The 15,131-nt window shown below is 42.5% G+C and overlaps 1 protein-coding gene across 3 annotated transcripts in view; it reads right to left on the reverse strand.

Annotated features, from left to right (window-relative positions):
- Window positions 1-15,131, reverse strand: part of TTC6 (tetratricopeptide repeat domain 6) — a 201,699-nt gene that overhangs the window by 21,852 nt on the left and 164,716 nt on the right. For all 3 annotated transcript variants that reach the window (XM_068254020.1, XM_068254019.1, XM_068254018.1), the window contains exon 29: window positions 10,815-10,967. In XM_068254020.1, coding sequence (XP_068110121.1) covers window positions 10,815-10,967 — 153 coding nt within the window. The remainder of the gene's footprint in view (window positions 1-10,814; window positions 10,968-15,131) is intronic.

Below are 15,131 nucleotides of genomic sequence, written 5' to 3' on the forward strand. Positions count from 1 at the left end.
GTTCTCACCATTTGTCGCTTCTGTTTATCCGAGAATTTTCTTGGCCTGCCTCTTTGAGCTTTAACTTGAAATGAGCCTGTGGTCTTTCATTTCCTTAATATGTTCCTAACTGTGGAAACAGTCAGCTGAAATCTCTGAGACAGCTTTCTGTATCCTTCCCCTAAACCATGATGGTGAACAATCTTTGTCTTCAGGTCATTTGAGAGTTGTTTTGAGACCCCCATGTTGCTTCTGTTCAGAGAAAATTAAAAGAAGAGGAAAACTTACAATTGACTCCCTTAAACACTCTTTCTCATAATTGGATTCACCTGTGTATGTAGGTCAGGGGTCACTGAGCTTACCAAGCCAATTTGAGTTCCAATAATTTGTTCTAAAGATTTTGGAATCAATAAAATGACAAAAGAGAGCTGTCCATGCTTGGAAGCCATCAAACCTGGATGAACTACAGATGTTTTGTAAAGAGGAATGGTCTAAAATACCTTCAACCAGAATCCAGACTCTCATTGGAACCTACAGGAAGCATTTAGAGGTTGTAATTTCCGCAAAAGAAGGATCTACTAAATATTAATTTCATTTCTTTTTTGTGGTGCCTAAATTTATACACCTGCCTAATTTTATTTAAACAATTATTGCGCACTTTCTGTTAATCTAATAAACTTCATTTCACTTCTCAAATATCACTGTAAGTGTCTCCTTTATGATATATTTAATTGACATTTTTTATCGTAACAACTAATACAGGAAAATCATGAAGATTAACAAGGTTGCCCAAACTATTGCATCCCACTGTACCCCCTTAGCACGTACCCCACGTTGAGAACCTAGGCATTAGATGACAGCAGGATTTGCACTTTTTCTGGATAAATTAGCATTCATCTTCCAAAGTGGAACTTGTAGCACTTTTTTTTTTGCAGACTGCGCAGCACATGAACACAATTTTTGAATCTTGTGCCCACCCTTATTCCAATTTCCCTTTTTTCATTTTTAATAATTACAATTTTTATATTTTTTATCATTTTTTACCTACTGCAGTAGGAAGGTTGATGTAATTGGTGCGTGTGTTTGTGATTGTGTTATTATGCTCTAGACTCTGCTAATTGCACTGCAGTGCACAACATTATGACATATGTTTGAACCATTCTACCTACATCGTCCTATTGTTACAATTTTTATAGTGAATAAAATCGATTTTAATGATCTTCTGAGCGCTGTCTGGATAATTACAGTATTATTATAGTATTAAAGGCAAACCATCAAAACAGAAGTCAGGCAACTGGCATTGTTTATTATAAAATGAAGATGGCAGTGTCTGTATTCCTTTCACTTCACTGCATTAGTTTTATCCAGCCTCACCATTTTTTGGTAAAGTAATTTTAAAAGTCTCCCTCTATCTCATCAGAAACAGACGCAGGTCGGCCTGCTCAGTAGCTGAATTGTACGAAGGAGGTATCATAAAGTTTTAATTATCACCTAGAAGTTATTATGATATATGATATGATATATATGATATATATATATGATATATTGATGACATTTTGTTAGTGTCATCATTGGTCCCTAAGTGTGTGATGTTGAGAACATCAGCTAATTGGTTCCTTGATTTCTTTTACAAATTGTGCCTGAGGTGACTAACGTGTGAGATAGAAAAGATTGTGGCTATTTTCACAGAGACAGCAGCGCCATGTGTCGTGGTACTCTCCACCGCCGCAGCTCATCGCGAGGGCAATGTAAGTCTATGGAGACTAGCACACTATTGCAATATGGTGCGACGGAAGTAGCGAAATCTCCGCAAGCCCATTGCAAACTCTGCAGTGTGTTGCCGCATGATCTGTGCCTACCGCATGGATTATGCAGCAGTGCAAGTCTATAGCAACGCATGGGGATGCGAAAACAAGGGATTGCTGTAGCGGCAGAGCAAACTCCAGCAGGAAGTATGTCAATGAGCAGGAGCCATATTACCCTGTCGGTGCACTCAGCCACTGGATAATATGTATGAAGCAAGGGTGCGGTGTAATCGTCCTGCCCCGGGCTCTCCTGCCACAGGACGATTGCACCGCTACAAGTGTTATACCAGCCTAAAGGTGGCCACACCCCATACCATTTTTTAAATATCTGTTCAATTCATGCAAACAATTTTTCTGACTGATTGTAAAAATTCAAAAATCTGACCAATGTACCACACATATGTCTAATTTTTCCCTAATTATGAATAAAATAAATAAAAGCTCAGAAAAAAATTGATTGGAACTGTACATCAAGTAATTGACAATCCATCACACAGTCATACAATTCTTAATAAAGTTGATCTGAAATCTCCAACATGTCCAATCTCCAAAAATCGAAAAAAAATGGGAAATTTAATCGGATTTATCGATGATCGAAAACAAACAAAAGATTTCGATTTTTCGGGATACACGATCAAAATTATTGAATTGGTGAAAAATTGGATCTTTTATTTTTATGGTGTGTGGCCACCTTGAGGCTCGGAGCATGATGACAATGCGGCAGCTCACTCATTTCAAGTTGCAGTTGACAAAGCAATGGCATGTGGCCCTGAGATTTTGGAGCATAAGCCTTATTCTCCCGAAATCAAAAATGTCATTCTTGAAGTGAAAAAGTGGTTTAAGGCGCAATCTTCAGATTATTTCTAAAATAACAGTATTTGGAGTGTCAAGAAACGCTGAGAAAAATGTGTAAATCTGGATGGTGACTACGAAGACAAGAGTTAAAGCGGAACTGTAGATACATTTTAAAACACACTGTTTCACTTACCTGGGGCTTCTGCGGCGGTGGGAGAACGGAGGATCGTGGAGGACCTGCACGGGACAGGACGGCTGCTGGGGGCTTGCAAAAGCCCAAGGTAAGTGAAACAGTGTGTTTAAAATGTATCTACAGTTCTGCTTTAACAACTACATAATCTAAGAAAACTTTCTGCCAATTTTTTTTAAAGGTGATCATTAAAACTTTACGATACCCCCTCATACTTCACCTGTCCCCACCTAACCAATGACATAGCTCTCCACACATCTACTCAGAGACAGGGGGCATGTTTGGTTAAATTGAAAGGGAACCTAAAGCAAAGCTAAAAAAAAAAAAAAAAAAAGAGTTTAACTTACCTGGGGCTTCTACCAGCCCCCTGCAGCTGCCCTGTGCTTGCTCCGTCACGGAACGGTCCTCGGGTCCCTTACAGCCACTCGTTTCTCAGGTAAGTTAAACTCTTTTTTTAGCTTTGATTTAAGTTCCCTTTAAGTTCTGCTTCAGGTAGGCTTCAGGGCCCTTTTACACTTAATGCGTTGCATTGCGTTGAGTTTCATCGCATTGTGTCACGACCCATTTGACATTTGCAATGGGATGCAATGTGATGTAACCTGCCCCATTAAAATGCCCCAAGTGAAGATCCTGAGCTTGGGGACCTCTGGAGATGGTTTAGTTAATAGGAAATTATGAACCACTTACTATAAATTCAGATTCACACCTTGGAAAGACCCATTGCATTTGACCTTCTCCTAAATCTGTTTGAAACAACCATAAGAATTGATGCGGCTTGACCAGTTTTACAGCTTAGGTGTGAAGGAAAGTCACTGGCTGCTGCGTAATAGATTTTACTGTTTAAATCTTAAACAGAGTTTACAGGATTATTATTTTATTCATGTGCCTCTTGGCAGCGCCTCAAGCTGTTCACCTTGAATAAAAATATTTTCCCTCATAAATTATATTACCAAGAGGTTAGTTTAATTTGTGTCTTTAACACATTTGTCACACTCCAATTTCCAAGGACAGCTTCAAAGGCGAACAGTCATCCTGAAGTGAAAGTGTCCATTTCTTATATAGGTTTGGGTTATAGAGCGAATGAATGTCAGAGAATACTATAAAGGTACGGTTTTGAAGCACCCACAGTATAATAGGGGTCACTTACATCTGTAGAAACTGGCCATCACCATGCAACTTTGCCTAGGAAATGATTACACTCATCGAGAAAGCATTCCATAGACTCAACTGGTTTTACATTCCACTATGGCAACAAGCTAAGATGAATATTTACCTTTTGGTGCATCGGTCACTGGATTTTTCTAACCTATAAAAAGCACATTCATATGTCTGAACTGTCCTTATTTTGGAGAGACACTCCCTATTTCTGGACCAAATCCAAATATTGCTTTTTGTTCCTCCCTATAATTCAGATCTTATGTAGTGTGTAGGTCTTTCTCATAAATGCATTATCTAAAGGACAACTGAAGTGAGAAGACCTTGGAGGCTGCCATATTTATTTTCTTTTAAAACGGACCTGAATTCAGAACTTCTTCTCTGCTCTATAACAGCATAATAACCTTTAAAGAAAAAATATCTTTGTTACAGCTGATAGTAGAAGCAGTAAAGTGTTATATCTTGTGTTAGCCATTAGTAAAAGCAAGAAGTTTTTAATCAGGAACTTCTTGCTTTTACTTATTGTGGCGAACATTACGGAAAGTCGTTTGCGTAATCGCCAACGATTTTGGTATCGTCCAGCACCATTACTGTCAGTGCTGTGTAACTGTACAATAAATGTCTTTCCTTTCTCTTTCAACAACCCCCCCCCCCCCCCCTGCCCCACTCTGAGAGCATTGCAGAGTACAGTACCTTCCCCCCATGTCCTGATAACATGGAAAGGAATTTCACACGTGGCCGACCTCCTAGGCAGAGCCATTTGGTGCACAGCTCATTCCCCAAAGGAACTAGATCCATCCAGTAAGATAAGAGATTCCCTCCAAAATCATACAATCAAACAAAGAGAACTTTTATGTATTTGTAATTCAAAATAGCCTTGTCACCGAAAGACAAAAAACACATTTTATGATACCTATAAATCAGCTCTATCATTCACCTGAATTACAATTTTCTAACTGTCAGGAATCCGTAGGAAAACCACTTTATCCGGCCTGCGTAGAGCGAATGCGATAGAATAGGCATGTGTAGCCTCATTTGATACCGGGTTGCAGGCCGCTCATGAATATAGCTTCGGATTTGAGATGCGCCAATCTGGGGCGGAGTCACACAGAGAATTCATAAATGTTACATTTTTTGCTCTGAGTCTGGGGGCAGCAACCTGCTGATTGGGAGGTAACCCCGCCTTAAACACACCTACTTTCCAGGTAGTGACAGCCCAAAACTCAGGTCCTATAAAAGTGGGGCGGGACCAAACCCACCCAGTTCTCCAAATACCATTGACCAGGAAAGTCCATGCAGGTGTTCAAGTAGAACCGACGCATGCTGTGTTCAAGGACTCTTAGCATTAATGCCTACTTTTAAACTGGACTCTGTTTCATTCTCCAAATGGACTATCAGTCATAACTAAGTAAGAACTTTCTAATGTTACCCCTTTATATTTAAGCTTTGTGATATATGTTAATTGGTGTATATAACTGTATGTAATGCATTTTTGTTATTAAACGTTTTAAAAATAGTTTAGCGGTTATGACCTGTTGCTGAACATACACAATCGTACCTATTCTCCTGAAATCGCTACCCTGTGTTTAATAGAAGTGTGCCTTTACAACCCGTATGCGAGAACCCAGCCCAGATATAACGATCTGACCCATACTGCTAAGGGTTAATAGAGCGTTCTCGAAGTCCTAGTATAATTACAGTAGCGGGCTGTGTAACCCGCTTGGTGGCAGATCTTTGAATTGTATGTGTGAGGTGAGTCCTTTGGCGTCTGAACGCTCCCTCCGCGAGTCAGTTCATCAAATTGCGAAGTCAGGTTGCCCTTCGTGATGAGCAACATGACCGTGTGAGAGGATTTCTGACGCTGATCGATTGACCCCATCCGCAGACCGGCCTTGCGGTCTGTGACACTTATGGCTAACACTGTACAACACTCTAATCCTGATTCAAAACTTCTTGCTTTTACAGCTGATACAAATCCTAAAATAAATCTCCAGTGTTTCAAATTCCAGCTTTCATGGAAGCAGACATATTGTTAACATTCTGTTCTTTCAAATGAGCTTATCTGCCGTGGCAGTCTGGTGACACAGATCAAATTACAACTTTTGATTAGACACAGATGAGGGTGAAATAGACAGGCTAAACTCTCTAAATACATATAGGGTGCATTTCTATAAGTTTTTCTTCTGTCCTGTGCAAGAGTTCAGGTCCACTTTAAACAATACCAGTTGCCTGGCAGCCCTGCTTATCTGTTTGGCTGCAGAAGTATCTGACTAACACCAGAAACAAGCCTCCATCTAAGCTTGTCAGATCTGACAATAATATCAGAAGCACCTGATCTGCTACATGCTTGTTCAGGGTCTATGGCTAAAAGTATTAGAGGCAGAGGATCAGCAGGATGGCCAGGCGACTGGTATTGCTTAAAAGGAAATAAACATGGCTGGCTCCATATCTTGCTTGCTTCAGTTGCATAAAGATAGCCTTTCTCTTATAGATGACCACTTGATGTGGCCAAAAAGAAATCCCTCTCAGATCAGAATCTGATTGAATCCTTCTACACAAAGCACATACCATATTTTCCGGACCATAAGACGCTCTTTTTCTCCCCAAAAAATTGGGGGGAAAGTACCTGCGTCTTATGGTCCGAATGTAACAATTGAGACCAGCACCAGAGCCCACACGTACATCGCAGCCAGACACGTTAGGTCCTGCCATCCACCGCATCACCTTACTCATCTGCTGGGCCTCTATCTTCTTACAGTATATTCCTTTCAGATGCCCGGCTTGCCATCTAATAATGTGGGGACGCTGTCAATCATGGCCACTGCACCGGCCAAACACGCTGACCCCATGCCGACCATCGCACCAGCTGTTCCTACTGTATATTCCATTCAGACTCCCACTATCTTCTTATATTTTTTTCAAATGCCTGGCTTGCCGTCTAAAAATGTGTAGATGCTGTCAATCATGGCCGCTGCACCGGCCAAACATGTTGACCCCCGCCATCCATCGCACCAGCTGTTCCTACTGTATATTCCATTCAGACTCCCGCTGGCTAATCAGGTAGGGTCCGATGGTCTTGAGAGCGAGACAAGGCTCTGCCGTACTAGCCAATCACTGCACTCGCTCTGATCAGCGAGTGCAGTGATTGGTTAGTAGGGCAGAGCCTTGTCCCGCCCTCAAGACCATCGGCCCCCACCTGATTGACCAGCAGGAGTCTGAATGGAATATGCAGTAGGAACAGCTGATGCGATGGTTGGCATGGGGTCAGCATGTTTAGCCGGTAAAGCGGCCATGATTGACAGCGTCCCCACATTATTAGATGGCAAGCCAGGCATCTGAAAGGAATATACTGTAAGAACATACGAGACCAAGCAGATGAGTAAGGTGATGCGGTTTACGGCAGTGCTTAGCGTGTCTCGCTGCTGCATCGGCCATGATTGACAGCGCCACCACGTTATTGGCCAGCGGACATCTGAAAGGGACAAGGAGGAAGAGTACCGTAAGTGATGCCCTAGTGCACTGGATGGCGACCTGGACAGAGAAAGGGGGACACAGGACAGAGAAAGGGGGAAACAGGACTAACAACCGAAGGAAAGGACATCGGGGACACAGAAGGACATAGGTGGACACAGAAAGGACTGAGGAAGACACAAAGGGACACAAAAGGTACAAGGGGGACCCAGAAGGTACAAGGGAGACATAATCATTTAGGGGGATTGGAGGTCTTAAGCCGCATCTACACGAGTAGATGCGGCCGCGATGCTCCTTATCAATCGAGCCGCTGATGCGGCTCGATTGATAAGATCCGACAGGACGGATCTCCGCACCGCCGATTCCCTGCTCGCTCCCCGCGAGGGGACAATGTCAGGGAATCGAGCGGAAGATAAGCGGCGCCGGCGGGGACGAGCGGGCACGAGCGGGGAATCGAATGCGGCGCACGCGCGGCGAGCGGGGACGCGGCGGGCACGCGGAAGAGGCGATCCGGCGGCTAATCGAGCCGCCGGATTGCAGCCTCATCTACCCGTGTAGATGAGGCTTTATGGTCCGAAAAATACGGTAGATTTTAAAAAACTATTGAACCAAATTGCTACATTGCTCAATGCAGTGAAACGTTATTTGCTTTTGATCTACTGTTGATCTACTGATCTACTGCCACTCCCCATTGTTATCTATTTCCTGGAAAAAATAAACAATTCAATCCATTTCAGCTGAAAATCGATCTAATGATCGATTGATGACGTTAAGGGGAAGGTTATGGTTAAGTATTAGGAAGGAATTAATCATATGACTATGGGCTGGACAAAGAAAAATAGATTAATGCCTAAAGTTATCCACTATAGTTTATGTCCTGTTTTGAGGGTGGGAAATGTAGCCTCCTGCAGTTAAAAATTCCTGAAGCTTTAAATTGGGATGATATTTATTGGCTAGCATAAAAGAAAAAGAGTAAGCTTTTGACTAATAAGCCCTTTTCAGCCTCTCTTCCTGAAGATCAGGGGTGTCGAACTGAAATACAAAGTGGTATAAAACTGCACATTGGGATTAAGTCGCAGGCCAACATCAATGTCTAGTGACCATCTCGCTCTTTTATAATGTTTCCCAGTGTCTAATGACCCCCCTTCCACCCTATACAGTTCCCTGGTGTCTAGTGCCCCCCCCCCCTGCACAGTTCATTGGTATCTAGTGGCCCTCTTCCCTCCCCTGTATAGTTCCCTGGTGTTTAGTGGTCCTACCTCCCCTATACAGTTCCTTGGTTTTGAGTAGTCCCCCCCCCTATACATTTCCCTGGTGTCTAGTGGCTACCTCCCTCCCCTATACAATTTCCTGGTGTCTAGTGACCCCCCCCCCCCCCTTACCTCCCCAATACAGTTCCCTGGTGTCTAGTGCTTTCCCCCTCCTACCCCATCTGACTTTTGTGTTGATGTAGGGCTTCAGCTCCAATATAGCTTCTAGGTGGTCTAGAGTGGACTAAACATAATGCAAAGTAGGAAAAACATTTGAGAGCTAAATTTGATTGCCCTGCAGGCGGGCCAGAGTTTGACATGTATGCTGTAGACTGACAAAATGTTCAAATACACAGCTTATATACTTATAAAATCAGAAGAGGCACAGAGATTAATTCACAAATATAATACAGTATAGAAATGTCATTCAGATGCATTCATTACATCATACCATAAAAGAAAAGATCCATAAACTTTAGGATGTCGCTACCAATGCTGTTTTTTCAACAACCACATGAAGTGCTCGCGGCCCTCCATAGGTTCTCACCAGTGTGCTTGAATTTTTACTAAAAACAAATGTACTGCTGTGCACATTTTGTTTAATGAAAAGTGCATGTGGTTCAATCCAGCTGACTGACATTAAAGTGCAAATACATGAAAAATGCACAGAATTATTTACAATTTCGGTGGAGTGGAACAATGTTTGGTCACCCTCTAGATCTAGAGCTCTGTGTTCCTGGCAGTGGAATGATCTCAATTTCTGCCCCAGCTGTGCGACAAGCCAAGTTTGCCTGTTCTGGTAGTGAGTCCTCCCTCAATCACAAAACAGAATTCACTAATGGAAGCAGAAATCACTAATGTCCTATCCTGGGTTTTATAATTGATTGAAAGGGAATATATAGAGCATTCTATCCAGCAAGTGACAACACAACTTGACTGAAAATCCATGCCCCCATTACACTCCAAATGAAACGATCGCTTTCCGATGCATTTCTCCTTAAGTATAGCGATTTCAGAAAGTGGCAAATCTATTTCCTATATTAGGTTACCGTATGTTTAAAAACCATTGTGGTGCACAGTGTACCCAGCAGCAGCGACCTTCAAGGAAATGTATATGCCAAAGTAATTAATGATAACACCTTGCCGTTTCAAAATACAGCTTGTCACATAAGAATTTAACATCATGGCATTCTTCATTACTTAGCTGCACGTGAGTAACATTGCGTCTTCTTTCTTTCTATCGAGGGTGGGACAGCCATGTCTCTAATAAATATTGCCTGTATTAAATATTAACCACTCTGCATGAACAGAGATTAAAGCTGTAGTCCAGCCTTGCATTTTTTAATACATAGGAAAATTTGAATTCTTGACAATTCACACATTTTCTATTTAAAGTGAACCAGAAGCAAAGCACCCTGATGTATTTTACCATATATATCAGTGGGAACATTAGAGAAAACACCTACCCTGCTCTTTGTTTCATTCTTCACTGCTCAGCCTGCCTGTTATCAGCCCTGATAAAATACCCAACTGAGCATTCAGCCTGGCTTTGCTCAGGAATCATTATAGCTGAGTCATTATAGCAAAGCCAGAAGGGGGCAGGCTTGGGCTTGAAAAGACATCAGAGAAGACCGACTCAGCTATAATGATTCCTGAGCAAAGCCAGACTGAATGCTCAGTCAGGGATTTTATCAGGGCTGATTAGAAGCAGGCTGAGCAGGCTGAACCCCAGGCAGCATACGATAAAAAAAAATAAGATACTTACCTAAGAATATATTTACCACTTCCTCTTCCAGACCAACGCCGCTGCCCAGGATCCTCTATAAGTTTGCATCCACTCTATTCTTCGCAGACGCGGCTGTACCTGTGCAGTCGCAGTACGGCCGCACTCGACCATGAAGAGGAGCAGGGCCACAATACCATATCCAACAAACTCTTGTCGGTGGGGGCCAGGAGGGTGTGGGAAACCTCTGCAGGATCCAGAGACTTACCTCTTCTTAGGCCAGAACTAGTACTGTGATAGTGGTCCTTTAAAGAAAGGTTAATATTGCTCCTGTTTGTATATAGTGCTGACATATCACACACTTTACAGAATACATGGAGCCAATGTAAAATGATGATGCCAGAAGCCTAACTGTAGAAATAAGTGTAAAGAAAGAAAAAGCTCACCTTCAATGCAGCATTCATGTCCTGCAGTGCAGCAAATGTGTCCCCCATCTGTAAGTTAACAATAGCACGGCCCTCGAATCCCAGCATGCTCTGCGGACTTACATCCAAAGCTATTGTAAACTGGTTCCAGGCTTTCTGATAGAATCCCTGAGCCTGAAGAGAATAAAAAGAGCAGGTTGTGAAACTTGGGACAACTGCTGAGGAAAAATATCAAGGATCTTATAAGAAAAATGTATCGAACTGCCAATTTTTGCTGAAAAGGTATTAACTCCCTTTTCATTTCCTCTATTATTACATAATTTCACACTAACTGGTGCCTTTTATAACTTGTTTCAGGAGAAAAAATATCAATAAAGCGATCATTTTGCATCTTTGATAAGGGACTATTTTCTTAAGTGTTTTAACCCTCTGGGCGATACAATTACATCGCCCAGGAGGGGGCGCAGCACTTTTTTTTTTTAATTTTTATTTTTTAAATCATGTAGCGAGCCCTGGGCTCGCTACATGATAGCCGCTGCGCAGCGGCATCCCCCCACCCACTTCGGTCGCCTCTGGCGATCAGAGTAAGCAGGAAATCCCGTTCAGAACGGGATTTCCTGCTGGGCTTCCCCGGTCGCCATGGCGACGGGGCGGGATGACGTCACTGACGTCATGGACGTCATGACGTCAGAGGGAGTCCCGATCCACCCCTCAGCGCTGCCTGGCACTGATTGGCCAGGCTGCGCAAGAGGTCGGGGAGGGGGGCGGGGGCTGCGCGGCGAGTGATAGATGTGTTGTGGGAGGGCATTCCAGAGAAGTGGTTAAGCGCGTGCAAAATCTTGGAAACTTGAATGTGAGGAGGTGATTCTACAGGACAACAGAAGATCATGTGCAGATCTGAGATTGCGATTGGGTTAGTATCTGGAAAAATAAGTGAGGATATGTACCGGGGAGAGAGATTGTGGAGAGCTTTGTAGGTTAGGGTTAAGAGTTGGAGCTGGATCCTCTAGTTAATTTGTAGCCACTATAGGAAAGTGCATGCTTTTGCAAGATGCAATACGCGTAATGAAAAAAAAAAACATAGTAGGAACAAGCTCTAAAGCTAAAAAGTAGTAATGTGGAATTGCCATAGTCCTGCGGCAGATTTCATGAAGTAGTACTGAAGAACCCTGTCATTATATGTGCATTATATTTTCCCCTACTATTTAACATAGTTCTCAGCACTCTGATGACATTATCACTCTAGTATACTGTGATTTTCCCCTGCAGCAGGCAGTAGGGAAGGATTAAAACTGCTTCCTTCACAAACTTCTACCTGGACTGCAGTTCCAACCAGTCTTAAGGTGGCCATACATGGTACAATTTTTCATTTTGTTTTGACTAGTTAATTTAGTTCGATTATTCCGTTAGATCGAATATAAAGATTTTTCCAGCATGTCCGATCAGATTTTTCTCGAAAAAACGGGATAATCGTTCTAATTTCTTGATCACAAAAAAAAAATATTTTCAACTGTCATTCAATTCGATCATTTAGATCGTATAAACAGGAAAATCAAACGTTTTTATTGTATCGTGTATGGGCACCATTGGAATTGACCAGTAGACAGTGGAAGAGAGGTATTCAAGGGGTACAGGAAGTAATCCAGTCCTAGGCCCAAAACGTAACCTTGTATGGGTAACGCAAGTATATTTAAGGATTCTGATGTTGACTCTGAGCAATGGTGTTGAGCAGAAAATGTGGGCAAAGATTCAACATAACCTTGAGGCACACCGACACATTGTGCTATGCAATTTTACCGCCAAGTCAATAAAAGTCTATGTAGTCTTTCATACTGATGTAATGCGACGTAGCACAACTGAAGTGTAGATTTTCGCAAAGTCAGCAGTGCATTACCACATGAGCCTTGCCTACTGCACAGATCATGCAGTAATGCATGTCAATGGAACGGCACAGTTTGTGTAAACAGCACAGTACTGTGCAGTGAGGTGCGCATATGCAGACTGACAAGAATCCTGAGTGATGTACTTCCTGCCCAGCAGGAAGTACGTCACTGAGTGGGGGTCCTATGCATATGACCCTGTCGGAGCACCATACTGAAGAGTCATAAGAAGGTGGATTTGTGCAGTGATGTAAGAGCAGGTTCCCCTGCCACGTTATCACCACACCGCTATAGTGTAGAACCGGCCTTAATTACAAAGGCTGATCTCAATGTGTAGTTTTCTAGTTCTTCTGGCTTGCTGGATGACAATGGAAGAAACAGAATGACAACTAACTCTTATTGTCATAAAAACACGGCCAAAGAAAATAATAGAAACAAGCATGCGCTCCTTAGCAACGACTGCTCCTAGTGACGGCCGCTACTACATTAATTAGGGTGTGTAAAGTTCATTTAACTCGCGCTGCTGCAACGCGCTACATTTAGTGAGTCAAGCCCAAAATGTAATGAACTCTGCACATTTACACATAGAATATCACTGCACCTACACAGCTTTCTGCTGTTGAGCATGCGATGTGAGCAGGGTCTCTGCTTGCACCCTAGTAAGATGAGTATTGACGCACTTTCTTGCAACAGAAACTGAAAACCTTTTTTTTATTCCCGATCAGATTTTCCGTTTTTTCCTATACAGTGGCTTGCAAAAGTATTCAGCCCCCTTGAAGTTTTCCACATTTTGTCACATTACTGCCACAAACATGAATCAATTTTATTAAAATTTCTCGTGAAAGACCAATACAAAGTGGTGTACACGTGAGAAGTGGAACGAAAATCATACATGATTCCAAACATTTTTTACAAATCAATAACTGCAAAGTGGGGTGTGCGTAATTATTCGGCCCCCTGAGTCAATACTTTGTAGAACCACCTTTTGCTGCAATTACAGCTGCCAATCTTTTAGGGTATGTCTCTACCAGCTTTGCCATCTAGAGGCTGAAATCCTTGCCCATTCTTCTTTGCAAAACTGCTCCAGCTCAGTCAGATTAGATGGACAGTGTTTTTGAACAGCAGTTTTCAGATATTGCCACATATTTTCGATTGGATTTAGATCTGGACTTTGACTGGGCCATTCTAATACATGGATATGTTTTGTTTTAAACCATTCCATTGTTGCCCTGGCTTTATGTTAGGGGTCGTTGTCCTGCTGGAAGGTGAACCTCCGCCCCAGTCTCAAGTCTTTTGCAGACTCCAAGAGGTTTTCATCCAAGTTTGCCCTGTATTTGGCTCCATCCATCTTCCCATCAACTCTGACCAGCTTCCCTGTCCCTGCTGAAGAGATGCACCCCCGAGCATGATGCTGCCACCACCATATTTGACAGTGGGGACGGTGTGTTCAGAGTGATGTGCAGTGTTAGTTTTCCGCCACACATAGCGTTTTGCATTTTGGCCAAAAAGTTCAGTTTTGGTCTCATCTGACCAGAGCACCTTCTTCCACATGTTTGCTGTCCCCCCCACATGGCTTGTGACAAACTGCAAACAGGACAATTTTGTGCAGTGTGTGACTAATAGTTGTCCTATAGACAGATTCCCCCACCTGAGCTGTAGATCTCTGCAGCTCATCCAGAGTCACCATGGGCCTCTTGACTGCATTTCTGATCAGCGCTTTACTTGTTCGGCCTGTGAGTTTAGGTGGACGGCCTTGTCTTGGTAGGTTTACAGTTGTGCCATACTCTTTCCATTTCTGAATGATCGTTTGAACAGTCCGTAAGATGTTCAAGGCTTTGTAAATCTTTTTGTAACCTAAGCCTGCTTTAAATTTCTCAATAACTTTATCCCTGACCTGTCTGGTGTGTTCTTTGGACTTCATGGTGTTGTTGCTCCCGATATTATCTTAGACAACCTCTGAGGTCGTCACAGAGCAGCTGTATTTGTACTGACATTAGATTACACACAGGAACACTCTATTTAGCCATTAGCAATCATCAGGCCATATCTATGGGCAACTGACTGCACTGTGACCAAAGGGGGCAGAATAATTACGCACAAACCACTTTGCAGTTATTGATTTGTAAAAAATGTTTGAAATCATGTATGATTTTCGTTCCACTTCTCACGTGTACACCACTTTGTATTGGTCTTTCACGTGGAATTCCAATAAAATTGATTCATGTTTGTGGCAGTAATGTGACAAAATGTGGAAAACTTCAAGGGGGCCGAATACTTTTGCAAGGCACTGTATAAGTTGATCGGGAGGGTGGATTTTTCTGGTCAATTTTTATGAACATTGAATGGTGTAGCGTAGACCGTCAGCTTCTCAGTGTATAGACCCAAGCAATTTTTTTCAGTTTTCAATCATTTTTTTCCTAATTAGGGAAAAATTTAACACACGTGTGATACTTTGCTC

Source organism: Hyperolius riggenbachi, chromosome 9 (assembly GCF_040937935.1).
Source record: "Hyperolius riggenbachi isolate aHypRig1 chromosome 9, aHypRig1.pri, whole genome shotgun sequence".
Lineage (NCBI taxonomy): Eukaryota > Metazoa > Chordata > Amphibia > Anura > Hyperoliidae > Hyperolius > Hyperolius riggenbachi.